The sequence below is a fragment of the Alternaria rosae genome, assembly GCF_020736505.1.
Source record: "Alternaria rosae strain MPI-PUGE-AT-0040 chromosome Unknown BKA58scaffold_1, whole genome shotgun sequence".
Classification (NCBI taxonomy): domain Eukaryota; kingdom Fungi; phylum Ascomycota; class Dothideomycetes; order Pleosporales; family Pleosporaceae; genus Alternaria; species Alternaria rosae.
Window position 1 is genome coordinate 869,911 of NW_025763570.1, and position 20,880 is coordinate 890,790.

The 20,880-nt window shown below is 52.7% G+C and overlaps 11 protein-coding genes across 11 annotated transcripts; 7 read left to right on the forward strand and 4 right to left on the reverse strand.

The window, feature by feature from the left end:
* Positions 1-91: 91 nt before the first annotated feature.
* BKA58DRAFT_371859 (2Fe-2S ferredoxin-type domain-containing protein) lies at positions 92-1,091 on the forward strand. The gene is made up of 2 exons (XM_046169067.1): positions 92-471; positions 525-1,091. Exons 1-2 carry the CDS (start codon positions 203-205, stop codon positions 871-873), a joined length of 618 nt encoding a protein of 205 aa, XP_046030491.1. The 5' UTR covers positions 92-202; the 3' UTR covers positions 874-1,091.
* BKA58DRAFT_371860 (Rrp15p-domain-containing protein) lies at positions 1,092-2,230 on the reverse strand. The gene has a single exon (XM_046169068.1). The coding sequence runs from the start codon at positions 2,188-2,190 to the stop codon at positions 1,141-1,143; it is 1,050 nt and encodes a 349-aa protein (XP_046030492.1). The 5' UTR covers positions 2,191-2,230; the 3' UTR covers positions 1,092-1,140.
* Positions 2,231-2,395: 165 nt separating this feature from the next.
* Positions 2,396-4,009, forward strand: BKA58DRAFT_279093 (SRP54-type protein; the record flags this gene model as incomplete). Its single annotated transcript, XM_046166820.1, has 2 exons — positions 2,396-2,473; positions 2,522-4,009. Coding segments are annotated over 2 exons (1,566 nt in total), but the record flags the coding sequence as incomplete, so codon positions are not given.
* Positions 4,010-5,120: 1,111 nt separating this feature from the next.
* BKA58DRAFT_303379 (uncharacterized protein) lies at positions 5,121-6,680 on the reverse strand (the record flags this gene model as incomplete). The annotated part of the gene is made up of 1 exon (XM_046166965.1): positions 5,121-6,680. One exon carries the CDS (start codon positions 6,678-6,680, stop codon positions 5,121-5,123), a length of 1,560 nt encoding a protein of 519 aa, XP_046030494.1.
* A 266-nt stretch (positions 6,681-6,946) lies between these two features.
* On the forward strand, positions 6,947-8,113 carry BKA58DRAFT_445818 (uncharacterized protein; the record flags this gene model as incomplete). The annotated part of the gene is made up of 2 exons (XM_046174157.1): positions 6,947-7,165; positions 7,212-8,113. Exons 1-2 carry the CDS (start codon positions 7,057-7,059, stop codon positions 8,111-8,113), a joined length of 1,011 nt encoding a protein of 336 aa, XP_046030495.1. The 5' UTR covers positions 6,947-7,056.
* Positions 8,114-8,611: 498 nt separating this feature from the next.
* BKA58DRAFT_407070 (transferase family-domain-containing protein) lies at positions 8,612-10,502 on the forward strand (the record flags this gene model as incomplete). Its single annotated transcript, XM_046172006.1, has 3 exons — positions 8,612-9,211; positions 9,275-10,117; positions 10,389-10,502. The coding sequence occupies 3 exons, from the start codon at positions 8,612-8,614 to the stop codon at positions 10,500-10,502; spliced, it is 1,557 nt and encodes a 518-aa protein (XP_046030496.1).
* A 37-nt stretch (positions 10,503-10,539) lies between these two features.
* BKA58DRAFT_5595 (major facilitator superfamily domain-containing protein) lies at positions 10,540-12,470 on the forward strand. Its single transcript, XM_046175534.1, has 3 exons — positions 10,540-10,955; positions 11,013-11,750; positions 11,802-12,470. Exons 1-3 carry the CDS (start codon positions 10,777-10,779, stop codon positions 12,202-12,204), a joined length of 1,320 nt encoding a protein of 439 aa, XP_046030497.1. The 5' UTR covers positions 10,540-10,776; the 3' UTR covers positions 12,205-12,470.
* A 46-nt stretch (positions 12,471-12,516) lies between these two features.
* BKA58DRAFT_415768 (heme peroxidase) lies at positions 12,517-14,263 on the forward strand (the record flags this gene model as incomplete). Its single annotated transcript, XM_046172569.1, has 3 exons — positions 12,517-12,960; positions 13,020-13,252; positions 13,304-14,263. The coding sequence occupies exons 1-3, from the start codon at positions 12,564-12,566 to the stop codon at positions 14,261-14,263; spliced, it is 1,590 nt and encodes a 529-aa protein (XP_046030498.1). The 5' UTR covers positions 12,517-12,563.
* Positions 14,264-14,365: 102 nt separating this feature from the next.
* BKA58DRAFT_445822 (glycosyl hydrolase family 92-domain-containing protein) lies at positions 14,366-17,224 on the reverse strand (the record flags this gene model as incomplete). The annotated part of the gene is made up of 2 exons (XM_046174158.1): positions 14,366-16,818; positions 16,870-17,224. The coding sequence occupies 2 exons, from the start codon at positions 17,222-17,224 to the stop codon at positions 14,468-14,470; spliced, it is 2,706 nt and encodes a 901-aa protein (XP_046030499.1). The 3' UTR covers positions 14,366-14,467.
* Positions 17,225-17,635: 411 nt separating this feature from the next.
* Positions 17,636-18,797, reverse strand: BKA58DRAFT_371869 (uncharacterized protein). Its single transcript, XM_046169069.1, has one exon. It carries the CDS (start codon positions 18,438-18,440, stop codon positions 17,769-17,771), a length of 672 nt encoding a protein of 223 aa, XP_046030500.1. The 5' UTR covers positions 18,441-18,797; the 3' UTR covers positions 17,636-17,768.
* Positions 18,798-20,131: 1,334 nt separating this feature from the next.
* BKA58DRAFT_304732 (Alpha/Beta hydrolase protein) lies at positions 20,132-20,623 on the forward strand (the record flags this gene model as incomplete). The annotated part of the gene is made up of 1 exon (XM_046167026.1): positions 20,132-20,623. A coding segment is annotated over one exon (492 nt), but the record flags the coding sequence as incomplete, so codon positions are not given.
* Between the last annotated feature and the right edge of the window lie 257 nt (positions 20,624-20,880).

Consider the following 20,880-nt stretch of genomic DNA (forward strand, 5'->3'; position numbering starts at 1 on the left):
CCCGCGGTGGTGGATGCGCTGGGAAGATCGACCGGGGTCGTGCATGGCCTGTGCGTCAACATTTCTGACGTCTCACAGCATTCGGAATTATCGGCGCATTCACTCGTTGTGACACGGCAAACACTGCAACCTCTTCGCTTCGGTATCTCCTTCTCCTATTTCACTCCAATCTCGGCCGGTTAGCGGGCATCGATTCTTCGCCATGGCTGCTAGAAGAGCTTGTGTGAACGCCTTGGAGGGGAGAATAGCGGGCGCAAGAGGCGCATCGTCGAGTCCGAGGAGGTTCGCCAGCAATTGGACAGCTGCGACACGTCGGAGATCGATCCAGACCCAGACAACGGCAGCATCCACGCTATCCCGGTCAATTATTGTCAAAGCAACAAGCCCGTCATGGCTTCAGAGTCGCCGCCAATTCTCCTCATCGCCCGCATCCCGCCACGGTCACCTGGACCCACCCCGACCGGGTGAAGAGTGCGTCAAAACATGTCCCAACTGTAGCAACTCCAACCACTGACGCCTTCTAGACGCAAAGTCACATTCGTAGACAAGGATGGCCATGCCAGCACATTCGAAGTAGCCGACGGCGACAACCTCCTTGACATCGCACAAGCCAACGACATAGAAATGGAAGGAGCATGTGGTGGATCCTGCGCCTGCTCAACATGTCACATCATAGTAGAAGACGAAGCCTACTACGACAAGATGGAGGAGCCGGACGATGACGAGAACGACATGTTGGACCTGGCGTTTGGACTCACTGAGACGAGTCGCTTGGGGTGTCAGGTCAAGATGAGCAAGGAGCTCGACGGACTGGTTGTGCGACTGCCGAGCATGACGAGGAATCTGCAGGCTAGCGATTTCGACAGCAAATGAAAAGACTTGGGAGAAGAGTCGTGACATTCACAGTCAATTTATCCGTGAAGACATCTTGGGGGAGATGTTGTAGGACATCTGATGGAAGACGTCATGGGTCATATCACATACAGCATTGAGGACGACATGTATTATACGAACACTCCGCTTGCAGATGAAATGGCGTTGAGTACGACTCTGAACTTGTGTATAGTATATGGTATCATGAACATGTTCAAACTATGTCTCTTTTGTCCCAAACGCCGAGTTGTGCATATAGAATCGCGCTCAAGCCTCCACACTGCCCTCCTTCTGCTGTCCTCCGGTGATCATGTCGAGGAAACCCTGCTTGCTCATCTCCTTGACCTTCTCCTCCCGCTTGTCCATGCCGACGACCATGCCCGCCTTGCTTTCCCTCTCAGCCTGTTCACCCTTGACCTGGGCCGCTCGTACGGCGTTGAAGAGCTTAATGACACCCTTCTGCGCCGTCCGCCTGAGCTCCTTCTCCTTCGCTGATGTGGCAGCGGTGCTAACGTTGGGGTCGTTGAGGCCAAGAACGTCCTTTACGCGACCCTTTTCCTGTGCCGCCTTCCGCTCAGCAACAATTTGTCGTCGCGCCTTCTCACTGAGTTTCGAGTCAGCAAGCTCGCGGTTGGCGGTCGCTGCGTCTTTGCTGCGGGACAGAATAGGCTCGGAACGTTTCGATGTCGTCAGCTTGGAACCAAGAATCTTGGAGATGGAGTTGGCGAAGGCTTCTGGGTCGTTTCGTTTCCGTACTTTGCGCGCGGCCGTGGTTGAGGTCTCGGAGGCATCTGATTCAGAGTCGGCAATGGAGAACTCATCCGCCTCAGGCTCAGAATCATCCACGTCGTCCACATCGTCTTCGGCGTCGCTGGGTAACGGCGCTTCGTGGTCGACGGGCGCAGTCTTCTTGAGCGCAGACTTTGCTGGGGCCTTTGCTGGTATACTGGCCTTGAACTTGGGCTCAGGATTCTTCGCGGGCGCCGCTTCAATTTCCTCGTCGTCGTCGCTGGCTGAAGACTCCTCTGCCGCTGCTGCTTGCTGTGCCGCCTTCTTGGCCTCAAACTTTGCCTGTTTCCTCAGCTGTTGCTTCGATAGCTCTTGCTTTCCGGGTAACGTCGCATTGGCGCCCGAGGGTTGGAATGGCTCCTCTGGCTCCTGGCTGCTTCCGCGCAATGGAGCATCGCGCGCGCCGCCTTCTTCGTCGCTTGAACTGTGGTAGTTCTTCTGCTTCTTGACCTTTCTCTTCTCCTTCTTGGGCACCTTTCCGCGCAACTGCTCCTCGGTCCGTCTCCGTTTTAGCGATGTGTTGACCATTGTGGCTGTGAAAGTCGGGTTATGTGAATGCTGGAGGTAAATCGCGTCGCAGAAAAAAGTTCCAGGCGATCGGCGTTAGTAGGCCAAATGACCGACGGCAAGCGCGCCCCGCCATAGTGGATTCCCCACAGAACACCACGAGAGGCACACCACCCACTACCCACAACACTACCCCTACAATCATCTCTCCCTAACAACCGCCGCTATGGTGCTTCAAGATCTCGGGCGGCGCATCAATGCCGCCGTCACCGACCTCACGAGGTCGCCCAACCTCGACGAGAAGGTGCGCGCCCCGAGAAGGCGACTGATGATAGGTGGCTAACATGCGCAGGCCTTCGAAGCCATGGTCAAGGAGATCTCCAACGCCCTTGTCGAAGCCGATGTCAATGTCAAACTCGTCATGAACCTGCGCCAATCGATAAAGAAGGCCGTCGACTTCAAGCACCTCGCGCCGGGCGTGAACAAGAAGCGCCTCATCCAGAAAGCCGTCTTCGATGAACTCGTCAAGATGGTCGACCCCCATGCCGAGCCCTTCAAGCCTAAGAAGGGCAAGTCCAACGTCATCATGTTTGTCGGTCTCCAGGGCGCGGGTAAGACGACGACATGTACAAAGCTGGCGAGATGGTACCAGGCAAGAGGCTTCAAGGCGTGTTTGGTGTGCGCCGATACTTTCCGTGCCGGTGCCTTCGATCAATTGAAGCAAAACGCGACCAAAGCCAAAATTCCATACTACGGTAGCCATACACAGACCGATCCCGTAGTAGTGGCAGGCGAGGGTGTGGAGAAATTCAAGAAGGAGCGCTTCGAGATCATCATCGTGGATACCTCGGGACGACACAGGCAAGAGAAGGACCTCTTCGACGAGATGGTGCAGATTCAGAACGCCGTGACACCCGACCAGACCATCATGGTCTTGGACGGAACAATCGGACAGGCTGCGGAGTCGCAAGCTCGCGCTTTCAAGGAGGCCGCAGATTTCGGAGCAATCGTTATTACCAAGACGGACGGTGCAGCAGCAGGAGGTGGTGCCATTTCCGCTGTCGCAGCAACACACACACCTATCGTCTTCCTAGGTAACGGAGAACACATGCTGGATCTCGAGCGCTTCGCGCCACAAGCTTTCGTTTCGAAGCTGCTCGGCATGGGAGATGTCCAAGGGCTCGTCGAGCACGTACAATCACTCAAGCTCGATCAAAAGGACACAATGAAGCACATCACCCAGGGTATCTTCACAATCAAGGACCTGCGCGATCAGCTTTCCAACATCATGAAGATGGGCCCGCTGTCCAAAATGGCGGGCATGATTCCTGGGCTTAGCAGCATGATGGGCGGCATGGACGACGAAGAAGGCGGCACAAAGTTGAAGCGTATGATCTACATCTGTGACAGCATGACCGAGAAAGAGCTGGAGTCGGATGGAAAGATGTTCGTGGATCAACCCACGCGTATGACACGTATCGCCCGCGGCTCTGGTACCTCGGTTCGCGAAGTCGAGGAACTGCTTACCCAACACCGCATGATGGCTGGTATGGCAAAGAAGATGAAGGGTGGAATGGCGAATATGCAGAAAGCACAGGGCGCGATGGGCGGAGGCAACAAGCAACAACAGCTCGCGGCTATGCAGAAGCGCATGCAAAGTATGGGTGGTGGCGCGGGCGGTGCAGGCGGCGGCATGCCAGATATTGGCGCTATGATGAAAATGCTCGGTGGAGGAGGCGGTGGCGGTGGCATGCCCGATCTGTCCGCGCTCGGTGGCATGGGAGGAGGAGGTATGCCTGACATGGGCGCCATGATGAAGATGATGGGTGGTATGGGTGGCATGCCAGGTATGGGTGGAGGTGGAGGTGGGCAAGGCAAGGGACGGAGGTAGTGTCACAGTTAAGAGGATATCAGTTTGCGCTTTTTGATGCATAGCCGCGGCGTTCGGGTTTGATATCATATCTGGGGGGTTCTCGTGTTGAGGTACACGTTGTATGTTACTACTTCCATCTGCCTCCTTCTTTGACATTCGCGTTGTAAGTGAGTTATCCTTGTCGTATCAGCCGATGAGATTGTTATGCCAACTCATGCCAGTTCATGCCAGATCGACAGTTTGTCCTTCCAGAATCATCAAGACAGCACTTCCGACTCGACCTGTTTGCGCCCTCCTCCTATAGCAACCCAACACCCTCTCCAAAAACAGCGCTAAACAACATCGCTCAACGCAATACTTAAACACTGGTATCCCAGCCGCAACAATGCTGTCTCTCAGATCTGCTGTGTGCATACTCATTCGTCGTCAAAATAAAGACACGCGAAGACTGCGAAGACTACGAAGACTACGAACTAGAGGGTCTATTAATGCACCGCAAAGATCTCGAAGATCTACTAGCCGCGTACTCTGCCTTAGACGCCAACACAACGATACCAGACCCACCTTCTCGCACGATCCAACTACACGTCTTCCTCCCACTAACCTCAACCAACATCTCCACCACCCAGACGTGCCGTGTTGTCGTCCCAGTCCGCCATCTTCTCCAATACCTAGTAGCAACGCACTTAGACAATCTCGTTATTGACACGGATCTTCCCGTGTCGGCGACGCAATCGCGGGCGACAAAACAGCTTCGATAACATTTTGTTTCGAATCTAAGTCGGGAGGTTACTGGGTGGTTTATAGATGGTCGTGCGGGGTTTCAAGTCATTCTGTGTGCGAACGGGAGGAAGGATGATGTGGGTATTTTTGCGGGGCATGTCCTAACGGGGGCGGAGGAGAAGCAAGTGGAGGTGAGCTTGAGGGCTGGGGAGAAGAAAGAGGATGAAGAGATTGGAGGGGAGAAGAGGAGTGGAATCGTTTGGCAGGGGCTTTAGCGGAGGTTGGGGTATGAGTCTGTATAGGTTTTGCGCGTTATGGGAGACGTAGAGATCGCCGACGACTACTGTATCGTGTGTTATATCAGCTCCTCGCCTTTCTTGTTTTGTTCGTCCTTCTGCCGCGCTTGCTCTTTTTGGTATTTTTCAAAGTCAAAGCCTAATTCCTTCACATCTCTTATGTCCTTCCTTTTCTCTCCCATCTTCCCAAAGGCTTGTCTTATCTTGGGGAAGTTCTCACGACACCAGTATTCCCATTCACCCCAGATCGGTGGTATCTTCCCCTTGCCGTTGTTTTCCAACCCCTCCTTGCTCTCAGCGCTCAATGCCCATCTACTCATTGCATTGATATAATTTGCATCCTTGGGGAAAGGCAAAAGATGGAAATTCCGTCCAGCACCCATTTCTTCCTCTATGCTCTTTTCCCAGTCGCGCATTTCTAAGTGTGAGGGAAGCGAGAGACGACCGGCGTATACGCGTGCCAGGACGGCGGATTGAGCTTCTGCTATTGGGAAGGGGATGACGCGTTGGTTGAGGGCCAGGAAACTGAGCGTTGGTCGGGGTGCGTAGAAGAGATGCTGGTATGTGTGGTTTACCCTCTCACCAGTGGTGATGAGTTTAGGTTCTACATCTTGCAGGAAGGGCAGGCTGTAGAAGTATCCGGTAGCAAAGACAATCGCATCGATGTCGCGCTCTTCTGTTCCGTCCTCGAACATCACGCCTCTACTGTTAGGGAGAAACTGCTTAATGGGCGGAACTTCTCGTCTCTTTTGGTCTTCGCCTGCTGTTCCGTGGGTTGCGCTGAACATGGATTGCGATCTTGTTGACCAGAGCAGTGGCTTTTGACAGAACTCAGCGATCTGAGCGCTCACGTCTGCACCAGACGCTGAGTTGCCTATGACGATTGTTTTCTTTCCGGTAAAGTCTTCGGGTTTGCGGTAGTACTTCGAATGGCTGATGCAGCCGGGGTGCTGTGCAGCCCACTCCTTGATACCGGTCATGGGTGGGATGTAGGGAACTATGAAGTGGCCGTTTGCTACAATGACTGCATCGTAGACTTCGGAAGTATCTTCATTCGTGAGTAAGTTTCGCGTAATGATTCTCCATGGGCTGCTGGCGACATTGGGTTCCATTGGGCTGATATCGATGACTTGTGTACAGTATCGGACAAGGTCTTGTACATCCGCGGAGTAATCGTCGATATATTTTAGTACTGTCTCATGAGTAGGAAAGAGTTGACTTTGGGCGGGCCAGTCTAGGTCTTGGAAGCCCATTAGCCCTCTTGGTATATTCGTTTCGAGGTTGGAGTACATTGGCGACAGGAAGGAGGGTATTTTTGAAGTCCCATTGATGCCATTCGTATCGATGTTCCCATTCGCTATTGCATCTTCGGATTGCCACTCTGGTTTTTGGACGTCTCTGTTGGGATTGGTCTGAGGTATGTCGAAGAGATTCTCATCTCGCTGTTCGCCTGTGTATATCCAGATACCTCCTGGTCGGCTTCGTTGTTCAAACAAGACGATCTTATCAAATGCCTTCTCAGCTCGGAGATATTTTGCTGCCGCCACACCCGATGGCCCAGCGCCTACTATGACTATCGTCCTAGCTCTTATTGATGTTCTATCGCTATCGGAAGACATCGCAGCTGATTTGAGAGGGGCGAACGAACGAAAGTGACGAGATGATAGCGAAGTACGCGCAGACGTAACAGATATTCTAGCAAAAGGGTATCTCGAAAACAGCAAGGAGACCATAGGAAAGAGGTGGTGGTATGAGATGACGCCGAGACATTGAGGTGCAAAGCGAGGATCGGAGCTGATCGGAACACCATTCCGATCGGAACTAGGCAAGGCTGACGCGCATCATCGACCTCGGGCAGCTTCATGTGACATGAGCTTGCGCATACCACCGGCGGTCAACTGATGATTCGGCCCTACCGAAACTCTATCAACGGTACTTGACTGATACAACCCTCATTCACGTAGACTTCTCCTCCTATCTAGTTCCTACCTAGCAATGCTACGCACACTGCGACTTGCACGCGTTTCACCAACCCCACGACCAGTCCGAAGCTTCTCAACCAAGACAGCAGCCATGGCACCGCTACGCATCGGCTTCGTGCCAGGTAGGCGCGTCATCAATACTATTGCATCCCCCGCTGACGGAAATAGAACACTTCTCCACACCGCTCGAGTTTGCAAAGAAGCACTACGACCTCGATGCGAAGCTCCTCCCGTTCCCCAGTGGCACAGGGCATATGGTCACTGCTCTGCAAGCCGATGAAATCGATATTGGAGTTGGCCTTACCGAAGGCTGGATAGCGGCACTGGGAAAAGCACAGGCGGCTAAGCAGGACGCTGGCTTCAGCGTGGTGGGGACATACGTCGAGACTCCGCTGTGCTGGGCCATATCCACAGGCGCCAGAAGGAACGAGCTCAACGGGATAGAAGACCTCAAGGGCAAGAAAGTCGGCGTGTCAAGGATAGGAAGCGGCAGCTACGTGATGAGCTTCGTGCTTGCCGACCAGCAAGGGTGGCTCGACACTTCGTCCAACAGCCCACCATTCCCCGTCGAGGTGCTGAACACATTTGCAAACCTCCGCGATGGAGTCAATGACAGCACGGCCGACTTCTTTATGTGGGAGCACTTCACGTCGAAGCGCTACTACGACAACGGCGAGATCAAGCGCATCGGCGAGATCTACACACCCTGGTCCTCGTGGAAGATCGTCGCCGCAAACCATCTATTGAACCCGAAGAACTGGAGTTCGGCGCCCAACGCCAGCAAGCCAGTGCTTACTGGGGAACTCGAGGACGTCATGGACAAGATCAACAAGGGAGTCAAACACTTTGAGGAGAACCAGGAAGAGGCCGTCCAGTACATAAGCACCAAGCTCGATTACTCGGAAGAGGACGCGCGAGAGTGGTTGAAGACTGTTCGCTTTGCCAAAGACGTGAAAGGCGTGAACAAGGAGGTCGTCAACAAGACCGTTGGCATACTGCAGAAGGCTGGTGTGTTGGGCGGGCAGGTTGATCAGTCCGCTATGATCGGGCTCGAGCGACATGCGGCATGAAGCTAATCTGTGCCAACCGCTGATTATCATGCCACGCGCATCGGAACACGGTTCGCGGACCGTGCCCAATACTTTAGTGTCGGCAGGCACACCGTGCAATGGGATCGCCAGTGCATGGTCGGAACCATGTCAAAGCTCGGAGATTTGGGTAACATGCTTTTTGTTTGTTATGTATTGCATATCAGTCTGAGCATCCGTCTGCAACTACCAACGCACCGAAATGCCTTCACCTGTACCGTCACATCGAAGAGTCAATACAACGCACAAGGCAATGCATTCACCTGTTTCACCTCTGCAGAGTGCGACTTCACAGCACCGCGAAGCTTTTATACTCGCCGGCAGGTTTTCATGGAGTTCCATTGGAGATTCTCGCACAGCTACCTGCGCCTCGACCACCGACCTTCCACTGCAACGGACCCTAAAAGCCTTCGCCTCGGAGTCCAGCCCAACACGAAGAAAGCCCACTTTCGTCAACTTCTCCAGACCGCTACCCCCGCAATGCCAACCGGCATTCCGAAAGAGCTAGAGTTATCTCACCTCGACCAGCAGCCACACATACGCGTCTATGGCCGCTACTATATCATCTTTCCCTTTCCGGACATCAATCGCGCCCATAAAGCAAAAGAAGCGCTGCACGATGGCTTCAAAGAAGTTTTGAGACGGTTTCCATATCTTGCTGGCACTGTCGACCTAGACCCCTCTACGGACCTTCTCCGCGTGCAGTACCCCGACCCTATTGACCTCGAAGCCGAAGCACGACGCATATTCACAGTCAGTTACGACGATGCACAGCATGACTATGATTCGCTTGCGGATCATGCTTTTTTACCAGATGAATTACCTGCTACGGTCTTCTGCCCGAACGAGCTGAAGCACCACGCTGGATTGGGCGAAGATGCGTATGCCGAAAGAATGACAAGCTTTTCGAGGGGACCGTTACCAACCTTCGCAGCCCAGGCTACCTTCATTCCCGGAGGACTGGTACTGAGCGCCTGGTTCTATCATGCCGTTGTCGATGGCACAGGCAACGGAAGGATTCAAAAGATATGGTCTGATGCAGTACGAGCCCTCAATCCTGACAAGAACAAACTACCGCCAGTGCGTCCGCCTGCTAGATACTATCGAGTGCCAAGCTATAAAGATCAGCTCCAACCACTGAAGGATATCGTCAAAGAATGGAACGTCATACCAGACCCGTCATCAGCGCGTCGAGCACTCGCAACGCTGGTTCAGGAAGCGGATGCAGCAGGCCAGTCTACTAAAGCATCTGAGAAGCCATTCGCGAAGCGCTTTGAGCTCCGCAAAGGACCGGACAAAGGACCCAACAAAGTAGTTGCCGAAATGTTTCGCTTCTCATCGCAAGCTATCGAAGAGCTTCGCAACGAGCTATCCATTAAGATCGGGAAGCGTGTATCTAACTTCACCGTACTGTCAGCTATCGTCTGGGCAAATGTCATACGCGCCCGCTCGAAGTCGATCACCGCTTCGGGTAACACGCAGTCGACCCTTGCCGTCGTTGTAGACCTCAGAAAGTTTCTTCCACCACCCTTCTCATCCCCGGACTATCTGGGCAACCTGGTACTGTCCGCTACGCCGACCCTAAACCTTGATGGCGCCGCGGCGTCTCTTGAGGACATCGCAGCCAAAATCACAGACGCTCTGCACGCCATCAACGCGACATGGGCAGTCACCCAGATCAACAGCGTCCTTATCAATCCTACCGAAGCGCAGCAATCTCTTCTGAAGTTTCCCAAAGGCCCAGACCTATACATCACTAGCTGGCAGAGAATGGGAGCCGACAGGATATGGGGCATCCCAGGTACAAGCAAGCCAAATGCAACTGCGATTCGGCGAGCGGCGTGGGTCAGCGAAGGTGGCATCGTGGTGTTACCCAGGGAAGAAGACAAAGAAGGGCAAGAAGGAGAGCCGTATGAAATCATGATCAGTCTTACACAGGCCGACATGGAAAAATTCAGAGACGGGCTGAAGAATGCCGGATGGTTGGTGGACTCGGCTTATAGGCCTGGCAATGTCGTTACCTGGCGTAACATTTTCTCTCGCCGTCTTACCGGGTTTGGGTTGGCCTACGGCGGTGCGCTCTGCCTCTTGACTGTGGTGATCTGTGTGTGCACTCTCTCCCAGTCTGCGCGGATAGCTGGTATTACACAGGGTCCTGCTCAGGAAGAACTAAGGTAGATATGCTTTGTTCAGAGTGTCGGCTTTAGGTGCTCTGGCATCGGATAGGGCGTTCCCCTCCTTATGACGAAGGAGGTAGAGAGAACAAGGCGACGGCGCCTGCGATGTGACCGGAGTGGCTACCAGGGCTGGATGTAACTTAAACCCCCATCTCAGGGCGTCCTCAGTTGAAGCTTTCAATATTGCTGAATGACCATACTTTCAGGTCTCCATTGTTCCTGGTTAGTGCTGTTTACCCCCGGCTTCGCAACGAATAAGAGCATGCCTCGCTTGCGCGATTCCCTTCACCGCTCGGACCTGTACCTGCAGTTTCATGACTAAAAGTGACGATCAACCGCCTACTAGCGCCCCATCAAGCATCGACCCTGAGAAAATCCAGTTGCTACAGCATCTTACACCAGCGCCCAACAATTAGGCACTATCGTTACTATCTACAGATCTTGCAAAATCAGACTAAAACGGTAGTTATGGATCCAGAAAGAGAGTCATTGCTCTCATACCACGAGACGCAGCGTGAAAGAACACAACAGCTGCTTTCGCACGAAATTACGGCGAGTGCGCAAGCTAATGAGGATTACCCTGTTGATCATGGCAAAGTGGCATGGATGCAGGTTCTCGGTGGGTTCATTCTGTTCGCGAATTCCTGGTGAGTGGCATGCAACGTCAATAACAAACAAGGCGAGAAGAGGCTAAATTCCAGAAGGGGCTTACCCAATGCATTTGGCGTTTTCCAAACGTACTACGTCGACACTTTGATGCCAGAACAGGATGCATCGCGTATTGCCTGGATCGGATCGATACAGCTTTTCTTCACCACTATCGGTTGCTTGCCTGGCGGTGTGCTGCTTGACCGGGGGTACCTCAAAAGTATCATCGCTGTTGGCACGGGCCTCGAGGTACTTAGTCTGATCCTGACTTCTTTCTACAAGAGCTATTGGGCTATCTTCTTCTCTCAGGGAGTATGCATGGGTATTGGCAGCGGACTGATGGCGATAGTACCTGTCGCCGTACTAGCCATGTTCTTCGAGAAGAAACGCATGCTGGCTACTGGCCTTGCTTCGACTGGTGCTAGTGTTGCTGGTATCGCTTACACTCTCTCCTTACGCTCGCTCTTCCTCAGCGTGGGGTTCGCGTGGGCTGTTCGCATCTTTGCGCTCATCATATTTGTAACCAACGCGGTCGCTTTTGTGGTGATGCGTTTGCAGCTCCAGTACGGATCCAAGGGCTCCAGCTTTGGCTTTCACCATTTCAAAGATCTGCCATACGCGACCTTCGTCATAGCTTTCACGTTGTTCGTCGCCTCCTCGTTTGTGCCGTTCTTCTTCATTCAGGAGTACGCTATCAAGCTCGGTGTGTCGAAGGACATGGCATTCAACCTGTTATCGATCATGAACGCGGCCAATATATTCGGCCGTTTTGTTCCAAACTTCGTCGCCGACCGGTACGTTCTCGTCGTATTGTCTTCGTAATAGTTCAGTACTCACAAGTCTAGATACGGCGGTGTGAACACCCTACTTCCTCTGACAATTGCATGCATCATCACCCTCTGCATGTTACCCCTCGCCCAGGAATTGAACGGTCTCATCGCTATCAGCATTGTATATGGCTTCCTTTCTGGCGGCGTTATCATTATTCCCGGACCTACTATCACCGATCTCTCGCCCAACAAGGCCTCCATCGGCGTACGTCTCGGATTGGCGTATCTAGTTGCTGCTTTCGGCGGGCTTCTCGGTAACCCTGCCATGGGCGCACTCAAGGGCGAGGGAAATGGTGCGGTAGAGAACTTCAAGGGTGTGTGGTTCTGCGCGGCAGGCGTAATGGGTGTGGGTGCCGTAGCTCTTGTTGTCACTCGATGGCTCAAGTTGGGTAGCGTGTGGGCTGTGGGAAGAGTATGAGGTATGACAGGAGAACTTCAACTCTGAACTTCCTAAAAGGCAGGTGGTAGTAGAAGAATGTCAGCTTACCATGGCTTATCTAATCACGCCCAACCATGCACGTTGGATCGGTGTTTCTACGCAGCCAATCAGACACTGCCACCGATTAGATCTTCAGCGGTAGTTGCGCATGAGGCAGTATTCCGAAGATCTGGATCACTTGATAGTTGCGATGTCACGCTGCATCTCGAACAGGCAATATTCCAAATACTGTCGAAACAGTTTGGCAAAGAATGACATATAAGACTGGATACCGTCAGCAAACCCTAAGTTGCTCCCAGTATTCCAAACACAGATCCAGTGTCTAACAGCAAGCTAAGATGCTACTCTTCGCAACCACCCCTTTTCTCCTTCCACTCCTCTCCACCCTGCCGAATGCGCACGCTGCTTTATACTACCCCACCCCAGCTCTTTCCTTTTTCGAACACATCCTCGTCGATAACTGGGGCGCCTACGCTTCAAACTTCTCGTCCGCAATCACACCTTGCACGAACTATGTCTCGCAGACCGGTACTACAGGGTTAAACAGTGGTCGCACCACGGCAGCCCAATGGATGCGCGTCATGTTCCACGACTTCATTACCGCGAATGTGAGTGCTGGTACAGGAGGTATTGATGCCAGTATTGGGTTTGAGACGGCGAGGGAAGAGAATAAAGGGAGTGCGTTTAATGATAGTTTTTCGTTTTGGAAGCCGTTTGTTGGGGAGGGTATTTCTAGTGAGTGCATCGCTTCGAATGGATGATCGGTGATGAAAATGATGCTGACGAAGCGGTAGTGGCTGATCTCGTTGCGCTCGGCACGGTCATGTCGAATAACCTATGCGGAGGCGCGCAGATGCCGTTTCAAGCTGGACGTGTCGATGCGACGGAAGCTGGAAAGACGACTGGTGTTCCAGCACCGGAGACTGATCTAGAAGAGACATTGCTGTTCTTCGAGCGCGCTGGGTTCGATAAAGTGGCTGCTGTCGGTCTTACAGCTTGCGGACACTCTCTTGGGTCAGTTCACCACGTAGGTGCCTGGTTAGCGTTCTAGCTGGGTCTTGCTCATTTTTTCGTGTAGGGTGGCTTCCCCGAGGCGGTAGATGAGAGTTTCGTCACGCCCAATAACACAAATGGTGGTAGTAACTTCGACACTACACGCGGCGTCTTCGATCCGAACGTCCTTGGCGAGTACCTGAACGGGACAGGAAACAAGGGAGGACCATTGGTGAACTCCTACAATGACACAATGAACTCCGATAAACGGCTTTACGAGAGCGACAAGAATGCGACGATGCATACTCTCTTCGCACAAGGAGTTGGCTTTCTTGATACCTGCGCCGAGCTCATGGGCCGAGCCATCAACACCGTGCCTGCGGGTGTTCAGCTCAGCGAGTCGATTACTGTTATGCCGGTCAAGCCGTTTAACACAACCTTTGACTTCGGCCAAGATGGGAAGTTGACGCTTTCGGGAAAGATCAGAATCCTCACACCAGCGGACAGCTCACCACCACGATCACTAACCCTTCGTATTAACCACCACGAGACGGAACTTGTACCAGAAGCGGAGATGGGAAGCTCAGTGTTCGGTCGCAGTGGTGGTGAATACGGAACTACGACGTACTTTCCGTTCTCGCTTTCTGAATATGCCATCCAGAATGCCACGTCGTTCTCTGTACAGGTACCCAGTGCATTGGAACAGACTTTTCGGATCGATAGCCAGGCATTCTTCGTTCCAAGTCTGACAAGCATGAGCGGCACAGCACTCAATGTGACACTTTCCGACTGCCAAAAGAGGTCGTGTGAAGATTTGACTATCCTCATTTCCGCGCCAATAACACAGCGTGGCACGCTGGCGCCGAAAATGAGTGAGATGAATGTGGTACTGAGTGAAGCGAAACAGGAAAGAAGGGTATGTACACTCTGCGAGGGGCATATTGTCCTGCCCGATGTGCCGACTGGGCTAGTTACTATCGAAGCTTTCATGGAAGGGAAGCTCGTTGACACTCTTTTAGTCAATGGAGGGCAAGCTGGCTGGTAACGTAGCCGACAAACCCTTGGTAATTTATTAGATTCATGCATGCACTTATCTGATCTACCGAGCTTGATTCTCTGTGTAAGTGGTTGCAAGATATCTTCGACGACTACGTTGTGCTAGCCGATTCGCTTCTTCACTTAATGAACTATCGTAATAGTCGCGCATCACACAATACGATCAACATAGCCACAAAATCTACGGCCATATTTACGACGATGAAGTCGATAGTGACCATGGCCGCTCACCAACATCCCACTTCTTAGGCTCTTCGCCCATGTAGAACATCAGCTCACCTCCCTCCGCAATTTCAGTATGCTTCAACCAAGCTCGGTCCAACTCCTGTCCGTTCCAGGTGACCTTCTGCGGGTAAAAGCTTGTGCTCGATAGATTCTGTGCTCGAATAGTCAACGATGTTTCTGCCGCCGTTCCGCTGAAGAGCGAGACCTTTAGCCAGGAGAACCGAGGTGCGGACAGAAGATAGAGCGGCTGAGCAGACACAGGATACATGCCCATGAGGTTGAAGACCAACCAGCTAGGAAGAGCACCGCCATCGATGTTTCCCGGGTACCCATTACGAGCGTCGCTGTAAAAATCATCGACGATAGCTCGAGTCCGATTGACTGTCATCCAGTTCATTCCGGGAACGTAGTTGTAGAGGAACGGCGTGGCGAATGACGGTTCGTTTCCAGGGTTGAAGAGAGCGGAGCCGGCATCGTTGTTTGCGCCAACTGACGTTCCGAAGCCTGGAATGAAAGAGGCGTCCAGTCGACGAACGAAAGCCTCGTCGCCACCCATTAGATCTATGACTTTGGCCATGTCATGCGGTGCGACACTGAATGCCGTCTCCCAAACCTTGGCTTCATAAATATCCGCATCCCAACCGCATGTTCCGCAGCTTAGTGGGTCGTAAGTAGTAGTGTTCCACGTCCCATCTGCGTTCCTAGGCCCTGGGAAGCCAGTGAATGTACCGGTACCGTTGAGGGTTGTGTTCGCCGTGGGATTCCATTGGTTCTGCCACCAGCCTGCTCGTTCGCGCATCTGATCGACGTCTTCCTGAGATTTCATAAGCCCAGATGCCATGCTGTAGATTGCGAAGTCGTTCTGCGGATACTCGACACCACGAGAAACACTACGGGTGTGGTTGCGCGTGATGAAGCGAAGAGAGAGATAGTCGTCCAAGGCCCCTCGACCTTCCTTGGTGGCTCCGTCGAATACAACCGGATCAACGTTGCGCTCAGGAAACACGTTGGCATCTTTCATTACTGCCTTGTAAGCTTCCTGCCAATCAATGCCACTGTCGAGTTCGCCGCGACCTGTCTCGCCGGATAGTGCATGGACGCTCTTGACGAAGCCGTCGGCTAAGACCATGTCTGCGTGCGTGCCACCCTGAACGCGACCATTCCAGTTCGCCGCACGGCCAGCCGGTAGATAACCCTCTTCGGTGAAGATAGAAATGAGTCCAGAAAGAATGCGCGAGTACGGCTTCGTGAAGACCAGATGATACAAGGGAAGAAGGGTACGATATGTGTCCCACAGCGTATAGTGGTCATCGTAGTATGGCTTGGCCTCATTTGATTCCCAATTAGGGCATTCGCCGGTTTTGTCAGTTGGCATTAGACCTGTCTGATACAGCCCAGAGTAAAGCATCCTCTTCAAAGTTTCGTTGTTACTTGTCGAATGGTCATCGTCTCCGATCTGTATCTTGCTCAGTACCTTATCTTCCCACTCTTTTCTCGATTGCTCAACGACATCATCGAAGGACTTTGCATCAGGAAGCTCTTTCTCCACGTGCGAACATGCTTGAACAGCACTGATGTACGAAATGCCCAACTTGGCCTCAAGAGCAAGGGTGCCGTTGATTCGCTCCTTCGGAGGGGACCAGCTGAAAAGAGCGCCAAGGCCCATTCCGCTCCCAGCGTAGGAGCGAACGTCAGCATACGCGCGCGGTACCGGGCGAGCCTTGAAGCTCGGCGGCGAATAAGGGTTGTATTGCCAGCTGAAGGTGCCAACACCAGGAGCAATACTGGAAGTATCTCCCTGGACATAGTCCGATGTTGGAGTCAGCACAGATCCCGCAGGCACACTAAAGTTTCCACAAAAATGGATAGTGTGCGAGTCAGGCTGCGGCCATCCGCCCGTGTAGGTCGCTGATCCATGGTATGACGGCAACCCGTCCGGGGAAGACCCGACATGTAGCTGGCCGTGCAGGAACTTCTGAGAGTAGGCCATCGACGAATAGGCTGGCAGCACATGTGTGAGGTCCACAAGGATATGCGCATCGTGTTCGTTGGCTGCAAGAGCTCCTACCGTCGTTGAATCAACGTTGACAGTGGAAAGATTGCTTGAAGGGACTTCTGGTTGAGGAAACGTGTATCGCATAAATCCGGTATGGTTACTAGAAGTGATCTCGATCTTGATGCCGTTCTGCAGAGTTGTAGTGAAGAGGCCCACTGTTGCAGACTCCAATTCTAGACTTCGGTTCTGGGCATAAGTCATGTTGTCGGCGAGGTTGATAGATGCGAGGTCGCCATAGAGCGGCATTTGCGAGATTAATCCATCTAGACGTTGTCAATACCCAAGCAATTCGTTCGCGCAAGTAGAGAACTGACAGGTTGGAGCTCCGCCGGATCCACTGACGTGAGTCATGCTCACGGCTGTTACATTTCCCAGAGGCGTGTATCCGGCATTGGCGTCCACTGCACTACCATTCGGAAGCCCGATATAGCTCGTATCAATGCCGGGTTTCGCCATTGCCCAAGGCAAACTTGCGCCGGGGAATGAATTACCGCCTGCGATAGCGGAACCAGGTTTTGGGCCCACGGTACCGATCAAAGGGTCTACGAAAGACCATAACGGCTCTTGAGATCTGCCGTGATTCGAAGTGGACAAAACAAGTGGTGTCGACTCGAAGACTGTCACCCAGAAGAGGAGTCGCAATAGAGAGGGCTGCCGCCGGCTAGCCATCTTGCAGCGCGATCTGGTCGAGATGAGATGTGATTGAGATTGTGGAAGATGAGGACCGAAGCTTGCCATGACAAGTTATTGTACTTCATGAACTACGCTAAGGGTAGCCGTTACTGGGTCTTCCCAAACGGCGCAACGGCAATACCACGGCGATGTCATCGGAACAGCTAGTGTGCACATGATGTCGCGAATGAGCAAACGAGTTGGGCGACCGGGGAACGCCCGGTGTCATTTTATCATCTCATGTCAGCACCTCCGATCGTATTTAGGCTCTCCAGTTTTCGGGCTGTCATTGTTCCGTTACCTCCGGATGACGATCCACGTGGAGACGGACCGAATAGCTGTCTGCCCGGGCCACGGTCTCAAAGAGAAGATCTTGAGTTCCGCGCACTTTTGACGTAACCTGCGTATAGACGCAGGACGTCTAACTAGTTAGCTACGGTCGAGGCTCTGCTGGAAGGGAATATTGCTGACCCACTTTTGATCAACGAAGGGAGGGTTCGTCGGCAGGTTGAACGCGGACATCTCATTCTTTCTATATAGATCAACGAACGCGTGTAGCTACCGAAAACCCGGGACTGTGGGTATACTTATCCGATCCTTCGCTAGAACTTGCGCTATCATCTGAGGCGGTCAAGGCATCTTCTGGAGCATCATCGTCCCCACCTTCATCAGCGGTCTCATCTCCACTGATGTTTACCTCGGATACATCGAAATTTTCAGATTTCCTGCGTGGGTATCTGCAGTCAACAGTCTTACAAAGACAGTATTGGTCGCCATTGAACCACTCGAGACCGTAGTCCCGTGTCAGCTCTTCGCCAATATCGATGACTCGTTTCGTGACGATATAAACGGCTCGACGCTCCGAAGAACATACCATCGCTCGGAATTCCGTATTCGGATTGCAAGAGTAGTTGATGAAGCGGATTATTGAGCCGGTATGAAGACCGTCTAACCAAGCCGCGGCCTGTGTCTGAGTTCGCCCTACTTTCGGTTTACCGATCGCGATTCCGGTGTAGTAAGTATCTCGTCCGTGAGCTAAAGTCTCATCGTCTTTGGCTGGTATGATCCGGCCTACATACGCTCCTGAAGTAGTATGGTCGAAGATTACCTTGCGCGCGAAAACATTATGGCGGCGAAGACCGACATCCTGGAGTAGTAGGTGAGACAGCCAGAAGCCATGTAGGTATTTTGCCCATGCACTGTACCCACACATACAGTATTTACCTTCCTGCTCCTCCTCCTCCTCCCCATGTTCTTGTTCTTCTTTTTCTCCGTCGCATTTGGCGCAGTTAGGGCAAGCCTCGATACAGGACTCGGTCTCATTGACATCTTCGACAAGATCCTCGATTGTGGCTGGCGGCTAGTTACCGATGAAACCTGTCGGCTTGGATTGGCTCTGCCAGTCTTTCGTATCAAAGACGTTTTCGGAGGCGACGGAGCAGTAGCGTTCTTCACCAGCTATGCGGGTAGGCACTTTCTAAGTGGAAAACAGTTGTCATCCTGAAAGTCAAAGGATAGAGCACCTTGTAGATTGGCAGCATACAAGCCATTCGGGAGCTTAGTGATCACCCCGGAAGTAAAGGTGGTTCCTTCTTCACGCTTACGCTTAGCTTTTTCCTGGATTTTCTGGAAGACTTCATCCTGTGTTGAGGGTGCCATCGTTATTGCGGTGTAAGAAAATGGTAGCAAGGCCTCAGGTTGATTCAGACTATGACTCTGTTCTGACCAGAACAGACGTTTTCGAGATGTATACATACTGAGGCCATATCGCGATGCATTGTGACATTGTGAGAGGTCATATTATATCGTGCCAGTGAAGCCGTCAGTTCGATAAAGAGACTTGGGTCGCGCGCTGTGAAATCCCGATTGCGCTCGCAAGGGCGTTTCACAATGACGATGCTGGAAGAAAGAATGATAGCACGACGAAAAATGATCCACTGCATGCTTGGCACGTCCGCGCTCTCGCACAGACTAGAGCGTCGAGTCTATAGCGTGTGATCTGGGCACATTCCGGCGTATGCATGGTGTGGACATGTCCAAGGCTTGGAATTGACGCTAACGGGCTGCAGATGCGGAGAAATATGGCAGGATAGATGCTGGTTAATATACCTTCTCCTCCGTGTCGTGATAGGGCTAGACGAATGGCTTGTACGAAGAGCATGCTCAGATGTACGCGGCAGTGCGATCTGCAACGCTCGTACCCGGCGCTGGAAACGGGGGTACAGAATAGATCGCCGTACTACTTGCTTCTGTGGAACTCCCGTCGTGGACAACTATAAGAAGCCTCCATGGTGCGGGAACGTCGAATCTAGGACGACCAACGTTCATCTTAGTCGCCACCATGCTCACCCTCATCTCCATGTTGCCAGTGCTCTTCGCGGCTGCGGCATCCGCGCAACTCACCTCAAAGCTCACGGAGATCACCGACTTCGGCCCTAACCCGCGCAATGTCTCGATGTTCATCTACGTGCCGGCCAACCTTCCGCCGAACCCCCCGATTTTGGTAAGTCCTGGCTGTACGTGCCTGTGAGACATATACTGACTTCGTACGTCTACGTCTGTAGGTGTCCCCACATTGGTGCCATGGCACTGCCCAGCAGGTGTTCGATTATCGACCGTGGGCTTCGCTTGGTGACGAATACGGGTTCATCTCGATATATCCCAATACTTCAACTTTGAATACGGATCAATGTTGGGATGTCAGTAGCCAAGAGTCACTTACTCACAATGGAGGCGGCGACGCATTAGGCATTGTATCCATGGTGCGCTGGACTTTGGAAAAGTACCATGCAGACAAAGACCGCGTTTTCGTTACAGGAACGAGCTCAGGCGCGATGATGACTAACGGTAAGTCGTGACTGTAGGAGATGCATGTAAAACACACGCTGACTCCGTATCTTCTCAGTCCTCATTGGTAGCTATCCGGACGTGTTCGCAGCAGGCAGCGCATGGGCCGGTGTACCCTTCGGCTGCTTTGCTGGCGACGGCTTCGACGTCTGGAGTGACGCGTGTGCTAGAGGCCAAATCGTGAAGAACGGACCGCAATGGGCAGCTCTTGTGCGCAACGCATATCCCACGTATCGCGGCTTCCGACCAAAATTCCAAACACTCCATGGCACAGCGGACACGGTACTTTATCCACAAAACTTCCGTGAGCAGATCAAGCAGTGGACGAGCGTATTCGATGTGAGTCAGAAGCCGACGGAGATCACGGAAGACGTGCCTTTCGAAGGCTGGACGAGGTTTCGGTATGGCGACAAATTCGAAGCGTATGAGGCAGGGAGTGTGACGCATGATATCCCGACGGATGCTGATACGGTGATGGACTTCTTCGACTTGAAGTGCAGCGGGTCGAGCTGCTTCTCAAGGCCCAGATCGGGTAACAGTACCTGGTAGTGGATATGATTTGCATTAGCTGCTGCTGCAAATTCTCCGACGTACACGAAGCATAGCTCTTGGAAATCAACGGAGAACGGAGTGCACCTTTGACTCAGACTGGAGTCTGGTCTTTGGTTCGGGCTGGTCATTGACATGGTCTGTCGGCGCGATGCGAACAACCCTGGTCTTGCAAAACAAACTCAGGATAAAGACAGAAAACTCAAGATAGCCCAAAGACAGCGCAAAAACAGGCTCGTGATGTGACGCCGACAGGA